The 19,521-nt window shown below is 40.6% G+C and overlaps 1 protein-coding gene across 6 annotated transcripts in view; it reads left to right on the top strand.

Annotated features, from left to right (window-relative positions):
• Nucleotides 1-19,521, top strand: part of fryb (furry homolog b (Drosophila)) — a 59,045-nt gene that overhangs the window by 32,240 nt on the left and 7,284 nt on the right. For 3 of the 6 annotated variants that reach the window (XM_034890915.1, XM_034890918.1, XM_034890916.1), the window contains exons 22-57: nucleotides 1,060-1,319; nucleotides 1,475-1,664; nucleotides 2,318-2,442; nucleotides 3,254-3,311; nucleotides 3,690-3,781; nucleotides 3,986-4,158; nucleotides 4,365-4,525; nucleotides 4,610-4,720; nucleotides 4,935-5,089; nucleotides 5,296-5,395; nucleotides 5,545-5,716; nucleotides 6,040-6,296; nucleotides 6,377-6,523; nucleotides 6,667-6,835; nucleotides 6,985-7,075; nucleotides 7,264-7,337; nucleotides 8,690-8,840; nucleotides 9,866-9,969; nucleotides 10,960-11,051; nucleotides 11,171-11,264; nucleotides 11,466-11,685; nucleotides 11,874-12,025; nucleotides 12,351-12,538; nucleotides 12,649-12,743; nucleotides 12,825-13,023; nucleotides 13,132-13,353; nucleotides 14,853-15,051; nucleotides 15,175-15,272; nucleotides 15,453-15,623; nucleotides 15,967-16,107; nucleotides 16,210-16,395; nucleotides 16,571-16,735; nucleotides 18,053-18,127; nucleotides 18,446-18,616; nucleotides 18,851-18,859; nucleotides 19,237-19,431. In XM_034890915.1, the coding sequence (XP_034746806.1) occupies nucleotides 1,060-1,319; nucleotides 1,475-1,664; nucleotides 2,318-2,442; nucleotides 3,254-3,311; nucleotides 3,690-3,781; nucleotides 3,986-4,158; nucleotides 4,365-4,525; nucleotides 4,610-4,720; nucleotides 4,935-5,089; nucleotides 5,296-5,395; nucleotides 5,545-5,716; nucleotides 6,040-6,296; nucleotides 6,377-6,523; nucleotides 6,667-6,835; nucleotides 6,985-7,075; nucleotides 7,264-7,337; nucleotides 8,690-8,840; nucleotides 9,866-9,969; nucleotides 10,960-11,051; nucleotides 11,171-11,264; nucleotides 11,466-11,685; nucleotides 11,874-12,025; nucleotides 12,351-12,538; nucleotides 12,649-12,743; nucleotides 12,825-13,023; nucleotides 13,132-13,353; nucleotides 14,853-15,051; nucleotides 15,175-15,272; nucleotides 15,453-15,623; nucleotides 15,967-16,107; nucleotides 16,210-16,395; nucleotides 16,571-16,735; nucleotides 18,053-18,127; nucleotides 18,446-18,616; nucleotides 18,851-18,859; nucleotides 19,237-19,431 (5,262 nt within the window). The remainder of the gene's footprint in view (nucleotides 1-1,059; nucleotides 1,320-1,474; nucleotides 1,665-2,317; nucleotides 2,443-3,253; nucleotides 3,312-3,689; nucleotides 3,782-3,985; nucleotides 4,159-4,364; nucleotides 4,526-4,609; nucleotides 4,721-4,934; nucleotides 5,090-5,295; nucleotides 5,396-5,544; nucleotides 5,717-6,039; nucleotides 6,297-6,376; nucleotides 6,524-6,666; nucleotides 6,836-6,984; nucleotides 7,076-7,263; nucleotides 7,338-8,689; nucleotides 8,841-9,865; nucleotides 9,970-10,959; nucleotides 11,052-11,170; nucleotides 11,265-11,465; nucleotides 11,686-11,873; nucleotides 12,026-12,350; nucleotides 12,539-12,648; nucleotides 12,744-12,824; nucleotides 13,024-13,131; nucleotides 13,354-14,852; nucleotides 15,052-15,174; nucleotides 15,273-15,452; nucleotides 15,624-15,966; nucleotides 16,108-16,209; nucleotides 16,396-16,570; nucleotides 16,736-18,052; nucleotides 18,128-18,445; nucleotides 18,617-18,850; nucleotides 18,860-19,236; nucleotides 19,432-19,521) is intronic. The other 3 variants (XM_034890917.1, XM_034890919.1, XM_034890920.1) reach the window with 1 other exon arrangement.

The raw sequence follows: 19,521 nt of genomic DNA, 5'->3' as shown, positions 1-19,521 counted from the left end.
TCCTCTTAATGTCTTCCATTAATGTTGAGTAGTACGCTGCTCTGGCCTTCCTATAATTGTTAAATTTTAATCTTGCCAAATTAAATGAGAATTTTCCAGTTTGGTGGAACGGCAAATCTTCTCAAGTTTCTGCTATATTTGCTTTAATTTGCTAGTTTCAGTGTTATACCATGGAGCTTACCGTCTTGATTTTATTATCTTGTTTTTTAGAGGGGCAACGGAGTGTTATTCTGAGCGAGCCTGCTGCACTATCAACAAAATTATCAATTTGGGAGGGACTGAAATTAGCACAGTAGTCCTCCGTTACTTTGTGACTTGGTAATAAATTAAAAGCTAATGGAATCACATTCTTAAATTTAGCTGCAGCACTATCAGATAGAACTCTTGTATAGAAGCATTTGCCTAATGGCATGTAGTTCAGCAGTATGAACTCAAAAGTTATCTAACAGTGGTCAGATAAAAAGGGATTCTGTGGGAACACCATATACCGGAACAAGATCGAGGGTGTGGTTAAAACGGTTAGTCGGTTTATAAACACTTTGAGAGAATCCAATAGAATCTAATAGAGAGATAATCGCAGTACTAAGGCCATCATTCTTATCGTCCACATGAATATTAAAATCCCCTACAATAATAACTTTGTCCGTTTTAAGGACTAAATTTGAAAAAAAATCTGCAAATTCAGAGCATGGACCAGGTGCTCGGTACATTATAACGAATAGAATTGGTTGCAATGATTTCCAGCTTGGGTGTGAAAGACTAAGAATAAGACTTTGAGTTGAGTTATAATTTAGTTTAGGTTTAGAGACGATTAGTTAGACTAGAATCAAAGATAGCTGAAACTTCACCTCCCCGGACCTGTGTCTCGAGGAATGTGAGTATTAATATGACTGGGAGGGGTGTATTCATTTAGACTAACATATTCTCGGTCACCCAGCAAGGTTTTAATAAGAAGGTATCAGGAATGTTAGTACATCAGAGAAACGATTCATATCACAATCTTGCAAATGACTTTATTAGCTGCTGTGCATCAGTTCTTAAATTCTTCCTCTCCCTTAGTCCACCTTGCCTCTCAACCACCATGTTGACCTCCAGTGGCTGGTGGAGTGGTCGGCTCGACTGGTGAGCAGCTCCTACGACGTAAAGAGCCCCAGCCACGTCTGGATCTTCGCCCAGTGTGTGAAGGACCCATGGGTGCTCTGTCTGCACATCTTCTTGCGGCAGGAGCATCTGCCCAAACACTGCCCCATCGCCCTGGGATACGCCTGGCCTTACACTTTTACACGGCTACAGCTGCTACTGCCACTGGTTGACCCCAAGTACATATATTATTTTGTACTTTTTAGGCACTTAACTGTTAATTAAAAAACAGTCTGTGGCCATAGAATGATCACATATGTCATACAACAAACAATATATGTCTATGAGAAATTCAAATATCTGACCTGCCTATTCCCGTTTTGTGTTTCTACAGCAGTCCAGTTAATGCTAAGAAGACCAGCACGGCAGTGTCCAGTGACAGCTACATCTCTCTTTGGCGTAACTACCTGATCCTATGTCTAGGTGTGGCTAAGCCGAGCATCATGTCCCCCGGTCACCTCAGAGCCTCCACACCAGAGATCACGGCCACCACGCCTGACGGCAGCGTCACCTACGACAACAAGGTGTGTGTGTGCAAAAAAAAACATGGAAATGTTTGCGATTTTTAATCATTTCCAAGTCCTAAAAAGCTTTGGAATTTCAGAAACTTTACAAAAAAGCCTGCAACTAACGTTTATTTTGATTATTACTTATTCTGTTGATTAGTCTTTGATTGATTGATTGATTAGTTGTTTAGGATCTAAAATTTCAGAAAAAAGTGAAGACTTGTTCATCACAATTTCCCAGAACAAAATTACTAGCCAAATTACAAACATTATATCATATTTTTTTAATACTATAATGATATAAACAAATTCTCACATTGGAAACATTGTAACCAGAAAATGATTGATATATTTGCATGAAAAGATTGGTTAATTATCAAAGCAGCTGCAGATCGATTTAAGCTCTAAGGGAAAATATTGAATATGTTGTTGCTCTGACCTGATTCACCGATGAATCTGCTTTTAATCGTAAAGAATAATCTTCAGGCAGAGGGCTTTTTTTTTTACAGAACCATTAGCGTTGTCATCATTGATAGAAACAGACAAAATAACTCAACACTAGACTAATAATGACAGTGATGGTGTAAGTGAAGTGTATATTGTAACCAGCTTTTTGTAAATTTGGAAAAAATTGCCTGATCAATGTTTGTGTATTTCTTTTTATTGCTCAGGTGATAGGCACTCCCTCAGTAGCCTGGCTTCTGAAACAGCTTGTCCCGCTGATGAGAGCTGAGAGTTTGGAGATTACCGAGTCTCTGGTGCTGGGATTTGGATGCACAAACGCTCTGGTTTTCAGGTACTGGATCAGTGACATGCAGAAATGTACACCCACAATGCACACAGAGCTTGCGTTGTACACATGGGGTTGGGTCAAGTGCTAGATATTGTTTTAGCTACTAAGATGTCAAATAATGCAGTAATTTGTAAATTACAAAAAACTATTTTCTAAATGTAATGCTCTGTTCAACAATCATAAAACTGCTTTTTGTCATTGTTATTTGACCCAGGCCTTGTTGTTCCAGAGAATTAACACACACAGCCTGAATGGAATGCCACAAAACAGATGTACATTACATCACAATAGAAAATCAATGATGTGCTAGATTTGGTCCTTATCTCTTACATGAGAAAGTTTTTTTACGCTGTCTTCTTCTATTACTGAATCCATCTGTCTTTACATTCTCTTCATTACTGAGATGATCTGCATGCTTCTTTGACATTCAGAAAGAAAAGAAAAACTATCACTGATGTAGAAGAGCATTTTTTAGAGGAACAGAGATGTATCACATTTCTTAAAAGGACAGACGTTCCATTATGAAAGGGAGGTACTGGTATTTTATTTTAAAAGAGATCATCTATTTTTAACCTGAAATGTTTTTCTAAAGGGCGCTTATTGTTATTAAAGAGATTAAGGTCTCCCTAGACAAATTTGTCTAACATGACTGTGTTTGAGGATTACTGGTTTTAGGGCATGTGACATTTGGGTTGCACAAGATCTGTTACAAACTCAAATCAGGCCGACCTCCATCTGCAGGGAAGGAGATTTGATCAGTGGTATTTAGCATTGAAGCAATCAATTCATTTCTGCCCTCTCTGGTCCTGTTTAGGGAGCTAGTTGAAGAACTCCATCCACTGATGAAGGAAGCACTGGAACGTAGGCCTGAGGTAACACACACATACATACACATTGAGAGAAAAACACACTGACAGCACAGAATTAGATTTATTTTATTGATCTGAGGAGGAAAATTGTGAAAATCTACTCTTGATGAAACATAATCCTGGATTAGACTTCTTTTATATACTGCAGTTAATAAGATTGTAGAAGTATATATTTATGCTGTACATAGTGTATGCTCATAGCTATTAGGACATTTTTTCTCTGTTTAATTATTTATTGTATAGGAAAATTCACTATTTATACTGCTAATGTAAAAAAAGTCTCTTTTCCTTTCAAGAACCAATTATCACAGTATAAACACAAAAACATACGTATATTAACCCACATTTAGCAATAAATGGAAAACCTGTCTGTGTTCTCAGAACAAGAAGCGAAGAGAGAGGAGGGATCTGCTCAGGCTGCAGCTGCTGCGGATCTTTGAACTACTGGCTAATGCAGGGGTTATCAGTGACAGGTAGCACACACATTTAATCCACTGAGTGCCCTCCATTTGTTTTTTGTTTGCTCTTTCCTTATGTGCTTGGACTGAGGTGTAATCATTAATGCTTTTTCCCTGTCGATTTACATATCCATCCTTCTCTCACATGCTACCTTTAATAATTTCTAGCCTGCTAATGCACATTTCTGTAAACTTTGATTTCCATATCCTCCTCTACAGCACCAATGGAGCACTGGAGCGTGATTCTCTGGCCCTGGGTGCCTTGTTCCTTGAGTATGTTGATCTAACCCGGATGCTTTTGGAGGCTGAGAATGAGAAGGAGCTTGACGTGCTTAAAGATATCAGAGCCCATTTCAGCGGGATGGTGGCTAATCTCATTCAGTGTGTTCCTGGTAAATAATTTTTTACCTATAATTCATAATACATTGGCCTGTCAGTAGTATTTGTTCTAGTACCCGAGGCTTTCGCAGCGTTCCCCCGCCACAGACATGAGGTCTAATGTCAGCCAGACTTAAATTTACATTTGTAATCTTAAGGCATCTCTCTATTTTGACCCTCCATGTCTGTCTCTCTCTCTCTCACCCTCACATCTGCGCAGTCCACCACAGGCGCTTTCTCTTCCCTCAACAGTCTCTGAGACACCATCTTTTCATCCTCTTCAGCCAATGGGCTGGACCTTTCAGTGTCATGTTCACGCCCCTCGATCGTTACAGTGACCGCAACCACCAGATCACTCGCTACCAGTATTGTGCTCTCAAAGTAAGCAATACCCATACTTCCCAAACCTTACTTCACAGCAGGAGTTAAAGACACCTTAGTGTTAACTCAACTTTTGTCTCCTAGGCCATGTCAGCAGTTCTGTGTTGTGGTCCAGTGTTTGACAATGTGGGTCTTTCCACTGACGGCTATCTCTACAAATGGCTTGACAACATCTTGGCTTGCCACGACTTACGAGTAGGTCAACTCAGGGATTCAATGTTGCCTCTAAGTTGTTACACAGGACATCTTAGGAAGTTTGAATAATTCTAACACAATAATAATACAGAACTCCAACATGTTATCATTCAAGTCTTAAGTTTTCTTCTTCTAATGCTGTTGCTTCTTTTGTGCTAATACTATCTGTACTATACTATTAGTCCTGCTTCATGATAACATGTATTTTACCAAGGTGCACCGTTTGGGATGTGAAGTGGTCATCCTGCTCTTAGAACTGAACCCAGATCAAATAAATCTATTCAACTGGGCTGTGGACCGCTGCTTCACTGGATCTTACCAGCTGGCATCTGGCTGCTTTAAGGCCATCGCCACTGTCTGCGGCAACAGGTGGGGAATCATGCATTTGTTTCAGTTGTTAGAAATCTGCCCTGCTGACGTTTGCTTTATCAAGACACTGAAGATCTACCAGCTTTAGCAAACCGCTCTATAGCTTTTAACCTTTTTGCTGGAATGTTTAAATGTGTAAACAATAAAATTGAAGTGTAATTTCCCAAACTGCTCCAACTAAAGATAATTTCTCCTCACTTTGCCAGGAATTACCCATGTGACCTTGTGACTTTGCTCAATCTGGTGTTGTTCAAGGCCTCAGACACCAGCAGGGAAATATATGAGATATCCATGCAGTTGATGCAGGTACACACACACATTCATAAAGGGTGCATAAACACAGTTCTGTTAAATATGTATTAATAGTAGACAAGAGATGGGAAAGGAGAACACAGGCATAAAGCCTGAACCTGACCATGTATTTTGACTTTAAAAGATGAATAATACGTCTGCAGGTGCTGGAGTCTAAGCTGTGTGCGTACTCTAAGCGGATGGTGGAGCAGAAGCCTGGTAATATTTTGTATGGAACACACGGCCCCCTGCCTCCCCTGTACAGCGTCAACCTGTCTCAACTCTCAGTCCAGTTGGCCAGCATGTACCCAGAGCTCACTCTGCCTCTTTTCTCAGGTACATTTTTCAGGATAATGTACTGGAATAGTTCATTTGAGAGAATGTTTTATTTTATTGTTTTATTGTGACTTTACTGTCCAATGTGCTGAATACTTGCATCAAGTGTACCCATTAAAGGCTGAGGCAAGCAGGATTGTCTCCAAAACAGCAGAATCTCTTTGAACTGTAAAATTCAAAACTCCCATGAGACCAGTATTTTCCCTGAGACAGTTGTTAAATTTGTTACCAAAGTCTTTCTCCTGTTATTGAACAAATTTAAAGAACACTCAGCTTCCTCACCTTCTAACATGCTTTCCTCTGACATTTGTTTGCCCTGGCAGAGGTGAGCCAGCGTTTCTCAACCACCCACCCCAACGGCAGGCAGATCATGCTGTCCTACCTACTACCCTGGCTTAGTAACATTGAGCTAGTGGACACGGGGCTCCTACCCCCTGCCTCAAGCCCCTGCACACCGGAGGAAGAACCTTGTGGTCAGGGGCAGGGCATGGGTCTCTCCCCTAGTCTGAGAGGCAACGGCTGGGGCTCCCTGCAGGCGACCTCGCTTGTGCTCAATAACCTCATGTTCATGACTGCCAAGGTAGGAAGCCGTGTTTGTTTTTCCCCCTTTTCCAGTGAAATGTCCTGCCTTTCAACTGCATTTTTTCTTCACATTATCAGTATGGAGACGAGGTTCCTGGCCCAGAGATTGAGAATGCCTGGAACACTCTGGTGTCCAATGAGAGGTGGAGCAACAACTTAAGGATCACACTGCAGTTCCTCATCAGCCTGTGTGGAGTCAGCAGTGATACCACACTGTTGCCTTATGTAAGTTTAGTCTGTACACACCGTCACACTACTCTAAAGAAAGCGGCTAAAGAGTGGCTTCCAGTTTTCAAAGGGATTTAAATACAATAACAAATGGGCAGGGATACTGTGAATGAATAATGTATATTTTGTTTGTTTTTTAGATCAAGAAGGTGGTGATATACCTGTGTCGCAACAACACCATTCAGACTATGGAGGAGCTCCTGTTTGAGCTACAGCAAACTGACCCGGTTAACCCTGTAGTATTGCACTGTGACAACCCTCCCTTCTATCGCTTTGCTGCCAGCAACAAAGCCTCCACCTCACAGACAGGTGAGAGGAGATGTTCCTGTCATATTCTATATTTTCGTCTCAACATTGGCTTATAACTTAATAGCTTTGTATATGACAGATGACTGAGTGTACTATTTGTTTTACTTATTGTATTTTTGAAGATTATCTCTGAAATGTCTTATGCTTAGGCACTACGTCCAGCAGTAACACTGTGGTGGCTGGTCAGGAGATCCTGACAGACACAGATGAGAATAAGCTGGTCAGAGAGAGTGAAGAGCGGTCAGTATTTTTTGGTTCACACAGTTTCCCAAAAGGCTTGTGAAAGTAGATCAAATATGTCAAACATGTCAGCATGAACTCAGTTACGCAGTGATATTAGCATAAACATTTGTAAACATTTCAGTCACAAAGTAAGACTGTGCACCTTTAAAACTCTGAAACTTTCAATGTCATGCATTTTCTCTCAGCATGGCCAGGGCTCACAACAGACTGGAGTCTCGCTACAGCAACAGCTCCGGCGGCTCCTACGAGGATGAAAAGAGTAAGTTGTCTTGGTTCTCATGAGAATGAATGTACAAACTTGCTGTACTTGGCAAATGTGCACTCACACACAGCCCACAGGGAAGCTGAAAAGCTGAAAGAGTTCCAGGTCTACAACTCTAGGTCAAGGATTTTTCCTGTCAGTCCATTGTGTTTGCCACTTTAACCCAAAACCTTCATGCTAATTGTTACTGATCCCCCTCAATACAGACATAAATGTATATAATGACAATACATTTGTTTATGGTGAAGGCACTGTTCACACTCTATTCACAGTAATCAATAGCCAAATAAGCAGAGGCTTTCCGGTGTTGCTAGGCTGAAACCTGTGTCTTATTCCTTGCATTTCATTTTTGTAGTTGTATATCCACCATGTTATTTGGATACAAGCAAAGGCCCACCACTGTCCCCTTTGACACATATTTAACCACAACCACACTGATACCCAGTCTATCTTTAGCAAATGTCTGTGTTGGGAGGCTTCCAGGCGGGAGTCTGCTGCAGGTAGTCCTCATGTGACTAAGCATGTGACTGTTTTATCTTGTCAAACACTTTAAAAGGAAGTATCCTCAGTATATGTGTTTTCCTTTTTTGGAACTATGCTCATTCCTCTTCTTTCGGAAAATTAGTCAGACTATTTCTTGGCTGGAACCAGCATCTTCTTGGAGTCTCCGCTGTCCTCCTAGCAACTGCCCGTAAAACGGCAAATTGTCAACTTGGTTAATTTTGTTTGGAATAAACCAATAAGATATAACGTGTTAATTAGTGCTCTTTAGAGATGCTGGTAAAAAATGTTTACGCTTAGCTAAGTTAGCCGTCTGTAGTTTCATATTTATTGTACCGATGTGGTAGGGTTATCAATCTTCTCGTTAACTCTTAAATAGAGAGCAAATAACAGTGTTAACCAAAATGTCGAACCTTTAAGCTAAATATTGAACATCATAAAATAAATACAGGTACATAAAAGAGAGACTTTTATTGAACAATAAGTTACTTTAATTCCATTACAATCAGTACATTTCAATAGTTGTAGATTACAGAAAAGGAAACAAACTAGTGTAGTTGTAAAGTACAGTGCAACAGCTGCAAACATGCTGAAGAACCACTTAGTTGTTGAATATGGACTGCGACTTAGTTCATGTTTGGAATTCCACATGTTTTTAATGAGCTGCATTGGGGTAGTTTGTAAGTCACCTGTCACATTAGCTGTTTGTCACTGCTTGAATATTCACATAGGAAAAACCTTTCTGTGCTTGAGGGTCTATGGTCAATGTATTGTGCAAAGATGTGATTAAAGTTCATTTAGAGAGCCTTATGTGTTAACAACATCTTGGGATTGTTCTGTTTTTATAGCTGACCCACTCCCGCCATATGCTGGTTGGGTGCTGGGTGTTCTGGAGACCAACCATCCTCAGCCGTTACCCATGCCCGTTAACGGAGGCTGTTGGGCTCCTCTGGTTGACTACCTCCCAGAAACCATCACACCTAGAGGACCACTGCATAGGTACAGACAAACAAGCATAGGCACAAAGTGTTGAGACAATCTACTCTGAAGCAATCACAAAAATGACACAGAAAACAGACTCAGAGTTGGAACAGTTATCAGCAACGTATCAGCAGAGTCAGCAAAGCAAGGTTTTTTCTAACACAGGCAAGTTACACCAAACCACAGATGGTGTGATAAACTCAAGCACAAAATGCTGCTCAGCCAGCTTGCTCTTTCTCTGCTATGTAGAGAATACATATTAGAAGGGATTTACTAATTCATCTTCTCCGTCTCTCTTGACACCTTAAAAGTCATTACTGAAGATTAGATGAAAATGAAATTCTGTATCTGCACTAACTGTACTAAGACAAGCCTCACAAAGACAGATTCTTTCTGTAAATCACTTTTTTTGCACAATCTCTCACAGTTATATCAAGCACATTCTTTAACTAACTGATCCTCTTCATGACGTTTAATAATACAGGTATTCTCTCGAATGAAGTTTTCTTTAGCTTTTTGCTATATGGATGAGAGTTAGAGCTGAAACAATTAGTTGATTAATTGATTAGTTGACCAACAGAAACCATATCAAAAAATGTTTTAATTAATTTTCATACTTTTCTTAGTTCTTTATGTTAGTATATTAAAAACATCAATCCTGAAGACGCTGCCTTGCACTCTGAAAAATTGTTATTGGGATTTTGTCCCCATTTTTCAAAGACTTATATATATATATAACAACTAACAACTAATATATATAGCAACTAGTTCTTTAATCTTTAATTCTTTAATCGATTAAAGAATTAGTTGTTAGTTGCAGCCCTGATTTGATTGAAGGACAACATTCTTTTCTTTTTTCCCTTTATTCTGAATAACAGAACAGAAATGTTGTCAGAGCTTTATATTCGGGATAATTGTTCCAGGACAATACATTTGGAGTAACTGATGTCAAATTCCTCAGTACACCATCTCACAGCACTCAGATGGAGCATAAAGTATGTTGATATTTTGTGCACTCACTGGAGTTGTGTGTTGGTTCGTAGGTGTAACATTGCAGTGATCTTCATGACTGAAATGGTGGTGGACCACAGCGTGAGAGAAGACTGGGCTTTACACCTGCCCTTGCTACTACACGCCCTCTTCTTGGGTAGGTGTACACAACACAACCATACACATAACTTAACTCTGGCCTATCTTGTTCTTGGTACAAGTCAATCCTTTAGTGGATTAATCTTTAAAAGAAAAAGAAGAAGGAAAAGTATAATTTAAACACATAAAAGCGTAAAAAGAAAACAGGTAAGCATTTAAACTCAGAGAAGGATCTCCAGCCAATCTCACTCTTATCTCCAAAGGAGGGAACATGATGTTAAAGGAACTTAAAAAGATAAGATCAAAAACCATCATTCAATGTCCCGACAAAAACAATGTCCTGTCCCCACGCACACACACACGCAAATAACCTTGAAGTGTGTAGGTATTTTCTGTGACATCCAATAAGCTCATAGCGTGACAGAATGACGTTTTATCTCCCTCCGTCACTGACATACATTTCAAGCCAGACAGATACAGACACATTCCCCAGTTTTGTCTAACATGTGAACACATTCTTACCCTGTCAGCTGTTCAGAAATGTATTAGTAATGTACTCAGCATATTTATCATACTAACCCTCAAGTTCAGCCTTTTCATTATCATCCAATCTGTGCACTGTCTCCATTAAGCTGTCTAAGAATCAATTTTGTATGGTTTAATATTGTATATATTCATATTAACAGTGGGGTTTTATTTATAGTGATGTAATAGTAGGAGATAGATGCTCCCTGGTTGTTTGTACAAGTTGATATTTAAGTAACTATACACCAATATTTCTGGGCACAATAACAGTATCTAGCAATATGTCAATGATCCTATTATATTTTATCCTTATGAATAATTACTTCCTAAGAATATCATTTTAAGCAAGACAGATATGCAGATAATTGTCAGCATCAATACAAGCTAATTAAAAATGGGCAACCAAGTTTCTTAATTATTTTGCTGTGTTTTTTTATCTTTCTTTGTGTGTATCTGTTCCCACCTATTATAGTATAGTGATCTAAATCCTGTTGTCTTACTGGATGAGTATTTTATCCGGCAGGTCTGGACCACTACAGACCAGAGGTCTATGAACACAGCAAACGTCTCCTTCTCCACCTCCTAATTGCCCTCTCCTGCAACAACAACTTCCAGGTCAGAGTGGGATCCTCATACTTGTTGTTGTTATTATTATTGAGGTGCAGTTGTTATGTTATTCAGTCAAAAATATATTTCAATTTGCCACTAAAGAGTCCTCCATTTTGCATTTCCAGGTAATAGCCTCAGTTTTGATGCTCACCAGAGAGATCAGTGACAACAAGACCCTCACCATTAAGTCCAGCTACCACACAGAGTACCAGCAGTCGCGTAAGTAGAAAATAGTCAACATGCGTACACACATATTAATCTTGTGACATTTAGCAATGTATAGAAATTATTGTTTGATCAGAGAACCGTGAACCAGAGAAAGTGCTGAAACAGTAGAGTACATAACATTAGTACCAAGCTGCTGGGATATACACTAATAGTTTACATTGTTCTGTATACTCTATCATCATGTTCCCTTAGATGCACCTGACTTTCTGCGAGAGTGGCAGACGTCTCCAGTGGCGGACTCCGGCCTCAGCTCCACCTCCAACTCTTCTTCTGCCAGTCTGGGTGGCGGCAGCATTGCAGGCAGTGTTGGACATTTGCCTCTCGTAACACCTGATGACCTGGAAGACCTTGAGGATACACCCAATGAAACGGACGAGAAAACAAACAAACTCATCGAGTTCCTCTCCACCAGGTACGCACACCTCCAGTGACAGTTGTAGACATTTGGGGAACACATATTTGAGTGTGTGTGTTTGTGAAGTGCGTGTATGTCTGTGTGTGTTTATGTATGTGTATAAATCTCACTGTAGTGCACAATGTGTGCACATACTTAAGTGCTTGTGTAACATGCATGTGGTGCTACTGGTGGTGGGTATACAGTGCCTGGAGTACTGTGTTGTTGTTGCTCAGAGCGTTTGGGCCGCTGTGGGTGCATGAGGACATCACACCAAAGAACCCCAACTCCAAGAGCACGGATCAGCTCTCTAACTTCCTACGCCACGTCGTCTCTGTCTTCAAGGAATCCAAGTCAAGTGAGAAACCGCTCACATAAATGCCAAATGTCTTTCACTGTTTAACAGAAATATCAGGGCTCACTATTTACCTTATGATTTTTGTGTAGCATTTCTGAAAATCCATATTATTTATTTAAAGCCTTCTTCTGGGTTCTGCCATGAGGCAATCCCCCAGACTTCAAGCAAAATCCAACATTTTGGCACAACATGCATAATAAAGTCTAGGTGCAAATAGAGGCTGCCAATCTTTTCAACAATTATGTTAAAAGTTATAACCCTTATCTCCAAACTAACCTGCATTGTGTGTATCTTTATGTGTCTTAACACCCATCTGTTCTTTCAGACTTCCACCTGGAGCATCAGCTGAGCGATGTGGCTTTACAGACAGCTCTGTGCAGCTCCTCACGTCACTATGCTGGCCGCTCTTTCCAGATCTTCAGAGCCCTCAAACAGCCAATAAACAACCACGCAGTCTCTGACCTGGTCTCCCGCCTAGTTGAGGTGGTAGGAGAACACGGAGATGAGGTGCAGGTGAGCAAGAACGAGAGATTGTCGGGTTAGAGACTGTTTATGAGAGAACTACTACAGCAATTAACGGCCTCTTTACTGTGCAAATGAGAATGCATTTTGATGTGTTTCAGGGCTATGTGATGGAGGTGTTGTTGACGCTGGAGTCAGTGGTGGTGAATTTAGCAGAGTGTCTGAAAAACAGTGATCTTATGGCAGCTCTAACCAGGTAAATTATAATTTTGTCTTTGTTATGCTAAATCTCATTTAATTTTCCTTGTGGTTCATTTTTACTGTGTTTTATTCACAGGACATCCTCACCGGACTTCTTGACTAGTGAAAAACTGATGAACAGAAAGAGCACAGGTCAGTTAAACTTCCCTGGCCCAGGATTTGTTGGTCTGTCGTCACAACGCCACCAACGCTCCTACTCGGTCCCCAAAAAGTTTGGCGAGTGCGGCCATCAGTCGAGTGATCCTCCTCGCAGTGCAACTCTGGATCGAATACAGGCAAGAAAGAAAGATCGTTGTTTAGTGGGACACCTTCATGCTGGAGCAGACTTGTTGAACACAGTACATCTCACTAATTCAGTGTTATATTTAATTTTTGACCCACAGGCCTGCAACAGTCATGGCCTCGCCCGGACAGGTAGAACCTCTGGGTCCTGCACATCATCAACCAATCGTATTGATCCCAGCGTTCTATCGGATCCTGCCCATGTTTCCCATCCTTCAACAATACTGGCCACAGTCTTCTGGGTGGCGGTGTCCCTCATGGAGTCAGACTTTGAGTTTGAATATCAGATGTCACTTCGCCTCGTTCACAAGTTGCTGTCAAAGGTAGATGAGGTGAAACTTACTAATCTTAGAGGGAATGTAATTGTAGAAGAAAAGGTTTGGACAGAGGTAAGACTAGAAGCAGAAAAGTGAAAGCACTTTCTGGAGGCTGTACTGCTCCTTACTACCAACTGGACCAACTAAATCCTCACCAAGAGTCTTTCAATTCTTGATTGAGGTATCTTTGCCCATTCTTCCTTACAAAAGTCTTCCAGTTCTTTTAGATATCTGGGCTGTCTGTCACCCACTTCTCTTTTAAGGTCTATCAATAGATTTTCAATTATGTTGAGGTTTGGAGATTGTGAAGGCCATGGCAAAACCTTCAGTTTACGCTTCTTGATGTGATCCACCGTGAATTTTGAGGTGTGTTTAGGGTCATTATCCATTTGTAGAAGCCATCTTCTCTTTAACTTCAGCTTTTTCACAGATGTCATCAAGTTAGCATCCACAATTTGCTGAAAGTTGATTGAATCCATTTTTCCTTCTACTCGTGTAATGTTCCCTGTGCCACTGGCTGCAATTTAACCCCAAAGCATGATTGATTCACCGCCATGCTTAACAGTTGGATTGAGGTTCTTTTCATTAAATTCTGTGCCCTTTCTTCTTCAAACGTACCTTTGCTCATTCCGGCCAAAAAGTTGTACTTTAATCTCATCGGTCCACAGAACTTGTTTACACAATGCATTAGGCTTGTCTATGTGTTCATTTGCAAATTTCAAACACAGATTTTTGTGTTGAGGACGTAGAAGACGTTTTCTTCTGATGACTCTTCGAAGAAGACCATGTTTGTACAAGTATCTCTTTATAGTGGAATGGTGTACCACAACTCCAGTGTCTGCCAGGTCTGGATGGATCGTGCAGTCAAACATGGGTTTTGACTCGCTTTTCTCACAATCCTGCAAGCTGATCTGTCCGATATTTTTCTTGGTCTTCCAGATCTTTCTTTAAATTACACTGTTCTTGATGACTGCCATTTCTTAATTACTTTCCGAACAGAGGATATTGGCATCTGAAAACGCTTTGCTATCTTCTTTTAGCCTTCTCCTGCTTTGTGAGCGTCAACTGTTCTCAGTTTCAATTTTCTAGACAATTGCTTAGAAGAACCCATGGTGCTGATTGTTGGGGCAAGGTCAGATGAGTCTGGGCATTTGAAACCTTAAGATTAACATCACTTGGTCTTTCCACACGATGGTTGAGGACAATCCATGACACTGTCAGGTCTCAACTTTCCAAAGGGAGCGGTGCATGCTGTAAACTCTGCAGTGTGCCCAATCTTTTGTAGATGCCATTTTTTAGTTTTCTCTTACTTTGAACATCCATATTAATACAACTTTTACCTAGAGTGCTCAAACTTTTGAGCCCCACTGTAAATATAAAGGGATTCCCAGCTATCAACACTGTGCATATGTATGAGCAACTTGTCAGAATATATTTAAGGAGGAAACTAATTAATACAATCAACTTCCAGTTTCATTTTAACCAAAATACTCTTAATTTCCCAGGTGCCCTTAGACAGAGCAGAGAACCGTGAACGCCTTGAGAAGCTGCAGGCTCAGCTGAGGTGGAGCGGGTTCTCTGGGATTCAACAGCTTTTGTTGAAGGGTTTTACCTCCCAGGCCACTTCTGACCTCACCTTACAGCTCTTTTGCCAGCTCACACCAGTCTCCCGCGTGCCGGTTGTTGACAGCTCGCAGTCTGTAGGTAGGTACTGGGGTTTACGGTAACATTCAACCTGTATTATTTTATTAGCTTGAAACAGAAAAAAATCATAATTTACATTTATGCTGGATGGTGTTGGAAGTTAAACAACTTTTGTCTGTGTAGGTTTCCCTCTGAATGTGCTGTGTCTGTTGCCTCACCTGGTGCAGCACTTTGGCCATCCAACTCAGTTTTGTAAGGAGAGCGCTGAGAGGATCGCACAGGTACCGTGCAATTCTTCACTTGGTCCTGGTCTAGGTTACTATAGTTTCCTTTGCTGGACTTCTAGTTTCCTTTTAGTTAGGTTGGGCTTTATGTGGCATTCAGCAGGTTTTTGTCAAAACAAATGCATGGGGGGAAAAAAACGGACAGAACCGATAAGAACAAGCTTTTCCCTCTCTCAGGTGTGTTTAGAGGAGAAGAACACAAAGCTGTCCCATTTGGCCCATGTTATGACTCTCTATAAGACACGTTCGTATACACGGGACCCTTTCTCCTGGGTCAGTGTGGTTTGCCGCTACCTCCATGAAGCTTTCTCGGACATCACACTCAACATGGTCACCTATATGGCTGAGGTTAGTGCTGATAAATATGCATTGCATACCTTATTTCTAGGTTTACATAGCATTTTCCCAATGTGGCTACAAGGATACACTCCAAGTAGTATGCTCAACTCATTGCATTTTAGGATAGCACGTTTGTTGTCTACTTTTGTTGAAATTTGACAGTGTGACCATTTCTCCAAGGAGCTCAGTGATTGCACTTTTCAGTTATATAGCAGTTTGTAAACGATAATCTGATAATTTACATTTTTAGTGTTGTGGTATATTGGCCATACACCCACTGACATTGCCCCTAAGCAAGATGAATGTAGTGGCATGCTTTGTCAGTCACTGAATGTCTTCCTTTATCTGTCAGCTGCTGGATAAGGGCCTTCCCAGTATGCAGCAGTCTCTCCTTCAGATCATCTACTGCCTTCTCAGCCATATGGATCTGACTGCTGTACAAGTCAAACAGTTCAATGCTGATGTCACAAAAACCATTGAAAAGTTTGTCCAGGTAACCATCCTACAGTACTTTGTGTTAGCTGAAGTGTATGCTACTGTTTGTTATTTTGTTCTGCTGCGTTTTTTTTACTATATACTCGTTGTGATTCCATAGACAATACACTGGAAAGATGCCTTAAACATCTTAAAGCTGGTGGTATCACGCTCTGCCAGCCTAGTTCATCCTGTGTACCGCCACTCGCAAGGTGACCTGTCCAACCTGGAGGTCAGCAGGGTGTGGGACGGTTCAGCCAAGGCTCTGCCTGGAAAAACACTGGACTTCACCTTTGACATCTCTGAGGTGAAGAAGCAACAAAATAAAATGGACATTATGTCACACCACTCACTTACACTTACAGTACTGAGCATTTTTCAGAGGTTTTGGAGAAAAAGGAGAACTACATGTCAAAAGTGTTTGTGATATTAAAAGCACTCAAACATTTTAATGAGGGCCTGCTTCTCTGTTTTCTTTACAGACTCCAGTGATTGGCCGTCGTTTTGACGAGCTCCAAGGTTCAGGGGGCAGAGAGGGGAAGGCCAGAGCCATGGCTGTGACCCGCAGTACTTCCTCCACTTCCTCTGGATCTAACTCCAACACCATCCTAGTGCCTGTCAGCTGGAGGCGACCACAATCCTCTCAGGTACAGTAAGACATTTCCATTAAGGTATTGTCATATCAAAATGTTTATATCTGTCACTGTTTATGTACTTTTATTTATTTAGCTTATATAAGTCTTTGGTGTGGCATCTTAATGCTGCTTGGTATTGTAACACTATCAAAAAACAGTGAATTTGTAATATCATAACAACCGCAAATATCAGAGTTGCCACTATGTGACATATTCAATAACGTACTGGCTCACACCTTTCTTTGTTTTGACATTAAAGTCATATTTCTCTGCAGGTGCTTGCTCAAGTGTTATTGCACAAGCCAAAACCATGCTAGACTGTGTAAATATGTAAATGCAAAATATAGTAATAATATAATTGTGTTGCGTTAATCTCTATAGCAGCAAGGATACATACAGCCCAGTCAACAGTCAACACAAAATGTTGGAGGTTTCCTTGAGCAACTCCTGCAAATAAATCATTATTCATGAAAACAAACAAAAACAAATGTGTTTGGTTCTGATCTGATGCTGTTTTGAGTTGTAAGCAACACATAAACTCCATCATAAAACCTAAAAGGCCAGAAACAAATGCTGACACATTGTAATCAATGTCAGCATTTTCATTCTGGCGTGTAAACTAAATGTTCAATATTAGGGCTGCACAATATATCGGGTTTTTTTAAAGATTATTTTTGGGTCCCTTTTCCTATATTAGACAGAGATAGTAGAGAGACAGGAAAGGGGTAGAGAGATGGGGGATGACACGCAGCAAAGGGCAGCAGGCTGGATTCGAACCCGGACCGCTGCAGGACTCAGCCAACATGGGGCGAGAGCACTACCTGAGTGAGCTATAGGCCGCTCCATATATGGCTTTTTTTATCGTCATTGTGATATAGTAATATTGTGAACAATGCTATTGCATATTTTCCTCATATCATGCAGCCCTAGTAAATATAATCATTTCACTTCTGATATTTTTAAAACATAAAAGAATGGATACTGTGAGCCTAAACACCTTAACTTGATTATAAGTGCATGTTAGTCACTATTGGTATGCAAATGAGTTTAATGTCCCATTCATCATGTCTCAATGCGCTTTATCGCCATCATGCAAATGCAAAAGGAGAGTACCAACGTTAAACCACGCTGTTCCTGGCAAATAAATAGGGTGTAAACATTTTTCTATTATTATGATTATATACTGGAATGTGCAGAATAGGTATTTAGGAAATGTCATGTCAGGCATAGCAATAATAATGACGGAATAAGCCAAGAAAGAAGAATTTATGTCCATTTCCTCTCTGATTTATACTCGTTTATTTATTCCTGTCTTTCTCCTACATTTAGAAAAGAACCAGAGAGAAGCTGGTGAACGTTTTGTCTCTTTGTGGTCAAGAAGTTGGACTCACCAAGAACCCATCTGTAAGTTAACTCCCATCTCTTGTTTGCTTTACCTGGACTATCTGCTTGTTTACAGTCTACAACAATCTATAAAAGGGTAGAAGTTTCTTTTGTTTTAGGCAAATTTTGTTTTCTATTCTCTTTTTTTTTAAATCAAATTTTTTATTGAAACGAAATTCAATAAAATTATTAACCTGAGTAAGGTCCACCAATCTTACCAGATATTTAAGGAGAATATTATTCTATTGGATCTATTGTTCATTAGAAAATTGTTCTTGTGTTAACTTCACCGGGTTGCCTGTGAAATGTACATTTTTTGTTGTTGTTGCTTCCCTCCAGGTGATCTTCTCATCGTGTGGCGACTTGGACATGATGGAGGTGCGGGAGAGTGGTGTGTCATCAGAGGAGGGCGGAACCAGAGAAGACACGCTAGACGACACAGCTAGCGAGCAGCAGTTCAGGGTTTTCAGAGACTTCGACTTCCTGGACGTGGAGCTGGAGGATGGAGAGGTGAGATTCATAGTTCTTTTTGTGTTTTACCCCCGGTCACTTTGAATCCAAAACTAAACTGTAGATAGTAAATTATCTTTCCCTTTCCTTCCCTTTTACCTTTAATGCTTGTTTCATTTTATCTTGTCTGTCTTTCTTTAACATCAATATATTTGAAATGTATTTCTCTGTCCCTCCTCCTTGTCTCTCTCTCTGTCTAACTCTGTGTCTCTCTCTCTTCCCCTTGCTGCCTAGGAGCTCCAGGTAAGGTCTCTCACACTGAGCACTTACATTAGCTTTATCAGCGCTGTGGTGTTGTTGGCTACTTTGTTTTTCTTTGATTGTGCTTCATTTTGCTCTTACAGCTTGGTAGCAGGACTACATTTCTGACCTTATTGCTATTTGTTATAATGGAAATAAATGATACTGTATGTCGTTATGGGGAAAAGAATCATATTGAATGCAAACAGTATTTCCAGCATATTTCCATGCCATGAATAACATTTTGCATCTTGTGCTTGTCATCAGACGCTCTTAGACTATTCGTTATCTTGAAGGTTAACATGACAATGTTATTCTCACTGCTACCATTGCCTCTGCCATTGTCTTCCAATGTGTATGTGTGTGTGTGTTTTATCTAGGGCGAGACTGTCGATAACTTCAATTGGGGCGTGCGTCGGCGCTCCCTGGACAGCACAGAGCTGGGCGACATGTTGGAGGAGAGCCAGCACTCAGGCAGCACCCCTAGTCTGGGTCACGAGGACCCCCACGACTCAGACGAGTCCTCAGAAGAAGAGGAATCTTCAACTAGCCAGAGCCTCTCTCACTCTCAGCTTGTGCGTAACTTTAACTGTTAGATCAATGCAGCATTAAGATCTACTGAAGCCTGAAAAACTTTGTTATTGCAGAAGCTCAAAGTTACAGAT

The sequence above is a fragment of the Etheostoma cragini genome, chromosome 13 (genome assembly GCF_013103735.1).
Source record: "Etheostoma cragini isolate CJK2018 chromosome 13, CSU_Ecrag_1.0, whole genome shotgun sequence".
NCBI classification, from domain to species: Eukaryota; Metazoa; Chordata; class Actinopteri; order Perciformes; family Percidae; genus Etheostoma; species Etheostoma cragini.
This window is presented reverse-complemented; position numbering and strand designations above follow the sequence as displayed.